Below are 10,161 nucleotides of genomic sequence, written 5' to 3' on the forward strand. Positions count from 1 at the left end.
TCATCAAGATAAAATCATAACATCACGGTAAATTCATTTTGTCAAATACAATACACCACTTAATGTCATTAAAATTTATTAACTAATCGTTTTAAATTATCATTTTTTTTCATTTATTTATTTTTCATAATACAGAAAAATTAACAAGGTGAGTATCATTTTTTGATAATTGAACAATTGAATTATACTGTTTAATATTATATAATAATAAAGAAAATAAAATTTATTATTGAATCCTGGGTAAATGAATCTTTTTCAATTAGAAAATGTTATGGAACTTGAAATTAGTGCAACTAATTGTTGTAATTACTTGTGATTAATTACTATTATTATTGTAATAATTATTATAGTATATGATATAATAATTATTATAATAATAATTTAATTTATATATTCATACAATTATGTAATATTATAGACAAAAAATGACTAAAACACAGTAAAAAAAAATTTTTTGTACAATTGAATGACAATTTTATAAAATTACAAATCGACGAAAATTGAGAGATAACCCAAGTAGTACGTAATATTATTATAATAATATCTCGGATATTTTAATGTTGCTGCAATATTACTGCAGTATTACAATATTACATGCAATATTATAGTAATACACGTAATGTTAATGTAATATTACAATAATATCTCGAGGCGGATATTTTGATATTGCTGTAATATTATTGTAATATTGATGCAATATTACAGTAATTCATGTAATGTTACAGTAATATTACGTTCTACTATGGGATATAATTACAAAATTCTGAAATAAATATAGGCTAATAATATAAACAATTGGACAAAATTGGTAATCAAAATACAATAAACTTATGAATAAACAACAAAGACAATGCTAAAAAACAAGAAGCATTTACTTTACAAAATTGAATAATCAAAGCAAACGTATTAATTGCAAATTATTTTCAAATTTTATTTGCCTTTTATTTCCCATTCGTTTAAAGTAAATGACTAAAGGAAAATAAAGAATTTCAATAATTTTTTTTCAATATAAATAAAAAATTGATAGTAACTTTTTAAATTGATTCTACAATTTAATCTACAATTTAATTTAATTTTAATTTCATCCCAAATAGTATGTTATCTTGCAGGAAACTTACAGCAAGTATACCTGCTATCTAAGAATTAACTGACGAATTACAAATCCATCGAATTGATAAAATTTTTCAATAATCACTTTGAATATTGAATGATTTTATTTTCTACTTTCACCACTGGAATTATTAGAAATTCCCATTACAATTGAAAAAATAGTACAATTCCCCTCATTTGAATTATTGGGCAATGGTAATAAAATTGAATTATTTCTTTCATTTGGCAAATCTTTATAAATTGTTGATGTTTCAATTGAACTGCGAAATCCAGAATCATCTGGTGAATTAATTCTTCCATTTGATGCTTGTGTATAAACTGAAAGAATTCCATTTGGACTGCGAAATTGAAAATTCATGTTTCCAGGTTGTTGAGAATTAAGAATCGTTGAATTCGCAAGTGGATGATGTTGATTCACAATATTCGTCGGTGTTGAATGAATTTCTGAAATTGAATGATTTCGAGGATAATCAGAACTACTTCCACTTTCTTCAATTGGTGATCGCGTCTTCTTTCTCTCTGATCCTGAATGGAAAAAGTTTCTCTTTTCATTAATTAAAAAAAATTTGTTCTCTATTCATTTCGTTTAAATTAAAAACAATTAAATTAATTTGATTTGAATATTTAAATGAAATTCGTGTAAATACCCTAATAGCAGGATATATGTCAACAATATTAATACAATATTACTTAGCAATGTTAAAAAAATCTTTACTATATTGCTTAGCAATATATTTAACTATTAGACTTAATTTTGATAGAAAAAAAATAAAAATTATATAATTAAAAAAATATTCCATAAATTTTCACTTACTGGTGAAAAATTTCTTTACTTTCCTACCAATGTTGTGCTTTTTTTTCAAAAAACTGTCAATTTTTGAATTATTCTTTGGAATAAGAGGACTTTCATTGCTTAATGGTTGTTGGAGAATTACCATTCGTTTATTTTCATGAACAACAGCTTGAACAGTGATTGGTTGAGAAATTTTGTTTGGAGAAATATTATTTTTAATAATTATATTCGATAATAGAGATGATCTTCTTCGCACTGTTCTATCTGCATCTTCTCTCTCAATATCATCATCCTCATCATCATCATTATCAATTTCTTTTTCTTTATCTTCAACTATTTCATCAACGTCTATTGTATCCTTTTCATTGATTTTCGAAAATTCCTTTTCCAAATGACATCCTTCTTTTCTTTTAATTCTCTTCTCTTCACTTGATGTCTTTTTCTCATTCATCCTTTGTTCCTCCTTAATTTCCTTTTCTACCGTTGTTTCTTTTAATTTTGTTAATTTAATTACATTTGATTTATTCTTCATTGGCAAATCTTTATCTATAATTTCCTCTTGTTCTTCATTCTTCTGTATTGGAATTTCTGCAAATTTTTCATTCTTATTTGTCGATATATTTAATTACAATAATAAATTTTACATTTAAAATAAATAGCATAAGAATGACGATTAAGAGAATGTTATTTTTTCTCTATTTTATAGAGAATATTTTGCTTTAACAGTATTAAAAAATTATTTTACAATATAGGATATTATATGTAATATAAAAAAAATAAGTAATTATAAAAATTTTCTAAGCGAAAGGAAAAAATAAACAATAAAATTAAAAAAAAAGAAAAATTAACAGTTACTTTTTTAAAAAATGACTCTTGAAATGCGATATATTTCTCATTAATCCTAATGACTGTTAAGTAAAAAAAAGAACAAAAGTCCCTGAAATCAAGGTTGTTGCGATTATTATTTAATGGCTTTGTTTTAACAAAAGAGCGATTGAAAAAGTAAACACGAAATTTACCTTCTGGATTATCTGAGGTTTGATGACAGTAGTTTTTTAGAAACGGATATGCGTAGGCAACAACACCAAGAAATAACACTGCTCCCAAAATTATTGACATTTTGGATAAAATTTCCTTTAAAGTATTACATTTGCCATGATAAGTTACTATCGAAAATTCATTTATTATCATGTCAAATAATAATTATAAAGGTGAATATTCACAAAACCTTAAGGTTTGATTTTCACTTGAGAAAATATTTATTTGTAAACAGTAAAAACTATTTCCTTATTTTCATCGAAACTATTATAATTCAAATTTACAGGCTGAAGACAATATTCAAATATTATACTATTTTTAGAATTCTTTTTCTAAAGACAATCATTTAAAATAATAATTTTAGTTTCTATTTGAATTAATATTTAAGTTTCCTCGAATTAAAAACTTTAATATTAAAATTAAAATTATTTTATTTAATAAATGGTTTAAGTGTAAATATTTTTAATTTTATGAATAGAAGCGCCAAATATTTACATTCTAAGTTTTACTAGAATTATTCTTTTTATACAAATTTTAATTGTACTTTCATCAAATAATTTCTTTTAATATTTTTGAGGATAAGGAGAAAAAATCATTGCAGTTATATAATAATTTAAATTTTTTAATTTCTGTTTCGGGAAATAATTTTTTTGGCGGAAATTTATCGGAACTATAAAGAGAAAAAAATCAACATGAAAGGAAGATGGAAAGAAGGCCTCAAGTTTGAAGCTCGCTTATATTATATTAATTCATGTCGAGATCTAGAATCTTACTTTCATTTTTCTTTGAAGCCTCCCCGCACTGGCCTTTGGCCAAGACACCAATTCCCAGAGAGCATCATGAGTTCTGTTACAATATAGTCGACAAGTTTATTTAATTGATATGAGAGATTTTCTCATTATGGAATGCTGATCTATGTTCATTTAGTGATTTAATGAGATCTAAAATTAACAATAGAGATATAAACTTGAGAGTCCATGATAATGAAAAAAGGAAGTACACTGAGAACAAAAATTTTTTAATAAAAAAATAAGTAAGCAAACAATAAAAAAATATGTTTTAATTAAAGACAATTTATAATTGAATTATAAACGTAATTTTTATTGAATCAAAATTATTATACTCTCTAAAACTGAATCACAGAAATTTGACTGAGAATCAGTGACTCTATTCTCGCGATTTGAATCAGTAAAATTTCACTAAATAGAAATTTTCAATATGTGTAACAGACATTTTCAGTAGCTTTTTAATTGGCGAATCAGTGGAAAATGACTGAAACTTCAGTTATTTTTAACTGATTTTTAGTGAAATTCCACTAATTCAAATCGCGAGAATAGAGTCACTGGTTATCAGTCAAATTTCATTGATTCAGATTAAAGGAGCATTCAGACCTCTGCAGGCTGCCTGCCTGCGCAGACAGAAGATCGTTCACACCTCACTTTTCTCGTTGAAAAATGAGGGAAGATTTGAATATCTATTAAAATTTAAATCTTCCCTCATTTTTCAACGGGAAAAGTGAGGTGTGAACGATCTTCTGCAAGTTTCAATGAACTGAGGGTCTCTATCAAAGAACCGGTTATAATTTTTAAAGACTCCAAATTGTTGACTTCTAAATACTTTTAAATAAATTCTTCTAAATTCTAAATTTCTTGTAAATTCTGCAAGTTATTTATTTTAATATTATTTTAACATTTCTATTATAATTAGAGTCTAATAATAAGCTTTGTTGCAATTTTTTTTACAAAACTTGATTGAAATAAGTATTTTGCAAAAAATTGCAACAAACCCTGTTGAAAATTCGACGTCGTATACTACGTTGTACATGACGCCGTAAACGACATCGTATCGACGTCGTATATCACGTAGTATACGACGTCGGAAACGAAAGCGGAAATTGGGATAGTGAATGACGTAGTATACGACTTCGTAAACTACGTAGTGAACGGCGTAGCAAACGACGTCGTTTACGGTGTGGCGAAAATGATTATTTTAATATTATTTAATAAATACGTGAAAAAAGCAGTTATTATATAGAATAAAAATTATTTTAATTAAAATAAAATCATACATCATTTCAAAAAGGTCGAATTCCTAGTTGACAATAAATAAAACGTTGTTTTCATATTCAAATTATTTTTTATTAATATAATATAAAATATCTTTTTTAACATTATGTAACTCATAACAATTTTAAAAAATCTAACGTTAGTGAGATAATAAATACAATCACTTAAAATATGGAGTGTAACAATTATTTCACTTAAACATTTAAAGCACTTTTCAGATAAGTGCGCACTAATGTCGTTTTTAACTTAATACAAATTTAAAAGTTATTGTAAAATATAACCTATGTCATGTAAATAACAAAGATCTAGTAATAAGTAAAAATATCTGAAGTGAGATGATTTTAAATTAAGATAATAAATAAAATCACTCATATTTATAAAAGGATAATAATTTAACTTACAAAGTTTTGAGCATTGCTTACAGCATTACGTACCAACGGTCGTTTTTAACTTATTACAAATTCAAAAAATTTTAAAAATTTTAAAAAAAGTCAGGTAAAGTAATAAAATTCTTGTAAGTAATAATTTTTGAACTAAAATCAATTTCCATTTTAAAAATTTGGAACATTTCTCAGAAAAATGCACTAACAGACTTTTAGTAATTAATAATGGTATAGATTTGGCACAGCGCAAATATACTAAGTACCATTTCATCCATATGAAAACAAACTTTGGAAATGTCCATGGTTTGTACTACTGATTGTTCCCTAGAGATTTCAACAATCTTTTTCAACATGCTACATGCTTCATCATAAGCGTTTGTTGTAGTTAATTGTTCAATAACAGTAAATTCTAATTGATTTACTGAATAACTATTTATTTGAATCAAATACAAATTATTCAAATCAAATAAATGGAGTATTTTAAACTAATAAATAATTATTTGAATCAATTATAAAAATTATTTCATTCTATATTTAATAAAAAAATTTTTTTTTTAAATATTTAGTATTTTTTTTAATTTATTAATATATTATTATATTATATTTATATATTATATTATATATATTAACTGATTGTTTAACAGACTTTTAACATTATTTACAAACATGTTCACACAGTTTTTATTCACAACACAACACACAATTTTATTATTTTATATAACGCTTAAAAGGCTTAAAATGAAAAATATTCGCTCGCATGTGGGATCGAACTCACCGTCCCCCCACCCCTAACGCATACCGAAAGTCTTAAACGCACGTATTTAAACCGCTCGGCCACAGAAGGCTGGAAGGCATCACGCCTAATCTACTATATCAATGCCAGTGCCGTATATTCTGTATCCAAATAACACATTTTTATTTGTCGAAATATTTTTTATTTGTCTTCATAAAATAGGGTATTAGTATTAACTAATTCATTATTCGTATCTTTATAAATAAGATCAGACTTTTGTCTGTACATTGCATAGAATTTGAAATTTCATGTTTAGTTTTTCTATTCGAGTAGTAAGAATTCCAAAAATGACAATAAAAAAAATTATGTATGTATGTATGTATGTATGTATGTATGTATGTATGTGTGTATGTATGTATGTCTGTACGCAATATTTTGTCCGGGATAAACACAAAGACTACTTGACCGATTAAAGCAAAACTTTATAGTCTCTTAGGTATTAGTTTAACTTAAATTTATAGCCATATCCGATTGAAAAATATTAAGCTGAACGAAAGTTATAGCTTTTTTCACAAAATTCAAAAAATCAAATTTTTTAAATTTTTGTCAAATTGATGTGACACTTTTTGTAGCTACTTTTTAATGTAAATACAACTAATTTTTACTATAAAAATGAAATATAATTTATAAATAAGATCAGACTTTTGTCTGTACACTGCATAGAATTTGAAATTTCATGTTTAGTTTTTCTATTCGAGTAGTAAGAATTCCAAAAATGACAATAAAAAAAATTATGTATGTATGTATGTATGTATGTATGTATGTATGTATGTCTGTGTGTATGTATGTATGTATGTATGTCTGTACGCAATATTTTGTCCGGGATAAACACAAAGACTACTTGACCGATTAAAGCAAAACTTTATAGTCTCTTAGGTTAATACCTAAGAGACTAAATTAACTTAAATAACTTAAATTTATAGCCATATCCGATTGAAAAATATTAAGCTGAACGAAAGTTATAGCTTTTTTCACAAAATTCAAAAAATCAAATTTTTTAAATTTTTGTCAAATTGATGTGACACTTTTTGTAGCTACTTTTTAATGTAAATACAACTAATTTTTACTATAAAAATGAAATATAAATAATTAATCCGAATTTTTAAGCCAAAATCATATTTTTGATTTTCGACAAAATTTTTAATTAATTTTTTTTGTTGAATATTGTTTAATTTTTTATTAAGTTGGTAGTGATATCGATTGATGTTTCTAAATTTTTAATTACATTCATTACATTTATTTTATTAAAAAGTTTAGAGTCATGAATTTGATGCCGATTACAAATTTTCTAAAATCAATTAACGTGAGAGTTTGCAAACAATTTCTATATTGATATTTTCAGGTTTTAAGTTTGAAAATTTCATAGTATGTATTATCATATTTAACGTAGAAAATAAAATATTTATGTTCAATATAAAGGGTATACAGTAAAAGTATCAATAATACTGAAATTTGACTTCAGCGGGCACTGGGACACAGAAAGTCCTTAAGATGCCATTAGGGCAAATTGGGATTTATGAATCAAAATTTTTTTTTTGAATTCAAGAAATGTTTTAGAAATGACTTTGAAAATAAATAACAAATTCCTATTTATGAATTAAAATTGTTCTTCTTGAATTTTAGAAATGTTTGGGGTATGTTGTTGCTTTCCAAAATTCTATCCGGGCATTACGCAAAAACGGGTAAAATGTAAAATCCCATGTGGAAATTTTTAATAGGGATATGGAAAAATTATACCATACGGTTTTACATAGGAATCAATATGGTTTCCTTTATAAAAGTGGATCCCATGTAGATTTCCCATGTGGGAATCAAAAACGTGTTATAATTTCTACGAATACATTTAACAGAGTGTCTATTAATCGCAAAGGTATTCCGAGAAATAGCCGGGAATTTAATTCGACTAGAAAAATCGGGAATTTTCTTATCTAATTAAAAAAAGTTTTATTAGGGGAGAGTCTCCAGTTGTGAGACGGGTTTCATTTTTGACCCGTAAATTGTAAACGGGCAAACGAAATTGTAAATAAAATACACCGTTCGAAAGGTAACAGAAATACGCAACTTTTATTAAAAGAAAGTATAGTGTTTCGATGAACTCAAAAAATTTTACGATACATTTTCCGAGCACATCGATTTTTTCAAAAAAAAAAAAATGTCTCCAGTTGTGAGACACTCATTAAAAATTGCTAAAATTTAATAAGTTTGACATAAAACGTTATGTTTAGTAGAAATAATTAAATATATTAATAATATATATTATTATATACTAAATAATAATATTTATTCGCCAAAATATGACTATCAAATAAACACAATTTAATAGCTTCAACAAGAGCATTAAAATTGATTTCTTCTGAATCAATTGACTTTTTTCCACTTGACATGCCCAAAAATACTAGAAAAAAGAATCAAAACAACATTTAAATAGTATGCCTGCAAAGTAGTATTTTTTATGCTGCCCAGATGGGTGTTGACACCGTCTCACAACTGGTGATATGCTGTGTCTCACACCCAGAAATTGGCGCTATTTTGAAAAAGGAAAATTAAATTATTTTCAACCGTAGATTGGAACAATGCAATGTTGCATCACAAAATATAAGGAAAACACTAAAAGAAAATGCATTACATTTACCTTTTTCAATTAATTAAATTGCAAAAAAAGTACTTTGCATTTATTGAAAAAACGCTTTTTAGTCGATTATCACACACAGTGTTGGTATTTAACAAAAACAGTTTATATATCCGCCTCGGTGTACACGAAATAGTTGGCTCATATAAAAAGAAATGTTTTTATATAAACCAATCGGCTTTTTAATATTGCATGTTAAAAAAAATTGACTGTCTCACAACTGGAGACTCTCCCCTATATTAATTCATTTTTAAAAAATTGTTTTTGCTTTAATTTCTATTGATGTAATATTTTTATTTCTCAAAATTTAAGACCTACTTTCAGATTACAATATAGGTCTTATTTTTGATTTTAGCAGTCGTAACGTGTGGCCTACTTGCGATACAATTAATTCGAATTAGACTCTTATATAACTCCAAAAGCTGATGGAAAATTAGTATTAATTATTAATGCATTAATTAAAATCGATTAAAATACTACGAACGCATAAAGTACTACAAATTGACAAATACTGTTCTGTAAATCTGAATTAGTTGAAAATACTATTTGATAGAAAAAGTCATTTACTGATTCAAATGGTAATATTTTGATAATGAAATAGTTAATGGTAACTAATTATTAGTTTTTCCCAGTCAAATTAAATTCCCAATTGGTAGACACCTGTTCAAATATATTAGTAGAAACTAAAACCCGTCGAAGACGGGTACGACAGCTAGTATTAAATAATTTAGTTAATTAGAATCGATAAAATAAATTTACCTATTGGGTTAAATATTTTTTATTTATATTTAATAAATGAAATATTTAAGTGAAATAAATAAATGAACAGTTTCAAGTAATTCATTATTTTCGTTTCAAATAATTATTTAATTGATTGAAATATTTTTTTATTTGTCTTGATAAAATAGTGCATTAGCTTTGAATAACGAATTATTCGGATTGAATAATTAAGTTTATAATAATCAATAAAATAAATTTATTGTGTCAAATAATTTTTATTTGCATCAAATATACGAAGTATTTGAGTGAAATAAATAAAAGAATACTGCCGTCCAGTTTAAAAAAGGCACTATCTACATATTTTACGAAAAATGAGTTCTTTATACCGTTGGATTCGTAATGAAAAGACGAATCTAATAGTCGTGTTCGTAATTAAAAATTATAATTATATTAGAAGATAATTAGCTGTTAATTAAACTATCTACAGAGATTTTCGAGAAATATTTTTTAAAGTATCACTATCTGCAGAAGGAGACGACCTATCTACAAAATTTTCAGGATTTTCAACCCACTTGACCCCTGAAATCCTGATTCACGAGCATGTACATAGGTTAATCAGTAAACTGATT

The 10,161-nt window shown here is 25.5% G+C and overlaps 1 protein-coding gene across 1 annotated transcript; it reads right to left on the reverse strand.

The window, feature by feature from the left end:
• Positions 1-457: 457 nt before the first annotated feature.
• Positions 458-3,110, reverse strand: LOC122507840 (uncharacterized ENTR1 family protein-like). The gene is made up of 3 exons (XM_043620773.1): positions 2,923-3,110; positions 1,925-2,491; positions 458-1,635 (listed from the first exon to the last, which is right to left on the reverse strand). Exons 1-3 carry the CDS (start codon positions 3,092-3,094, stop codon positions 1,214-1,216), a joined length of 1,161 nt encoding a protein of 386 aa, XP_043476708.1. The 5' UTR covers positions 3,095-3,110; the 3' UTR covers positions 458-1,213.
• Between the last annotated feature and the right edge of the window lie 7,051 nt (positions 3,111-10,161).

The sequence above is a fragment of the Leptopilina heterotoma genome, unplaced genomic scaffold, assembly GCF_015476425.1.
Source record: "Leptopilina heterotoma isolate Lh14 unplaced genomic scaffold, ASM1547642v1 Lhet_513, whole genome shotgun sequence".
In the NCBI taxonomy this organism is placed as follows: Eukaryota; Metazoa; Arthropoda; class Insecta; order Hymenoptera; family Figitidae; genus Leptopilina; species Leptopilina heterotoma.

Excerpts from the sequence above, each read along its gene's own strand:
- LOC122507840 (XM_043620773.1), bottom strand. The coding sequence starts at position 3,094 with ATGATAATAAATGAATTTTCGATAGTAACTTATCATGGCAAATGTAAT. Across the intron at positions 2,492-2,922 it reads AACCTCAGATAATCCAGAAG|AAATTCCAATACAGAAGAAT; the intron begins GTAAATTTCGTG and ends AAAAATTTGCAG. Across the intron at positions 1,636-1,924 it reads AGTAAAGAAATTTTTCACCA|GATCAGAGAGAAAGAAGACG; the intron begins GTAAGTGAAAAT and ends TTTTCCATTCAG.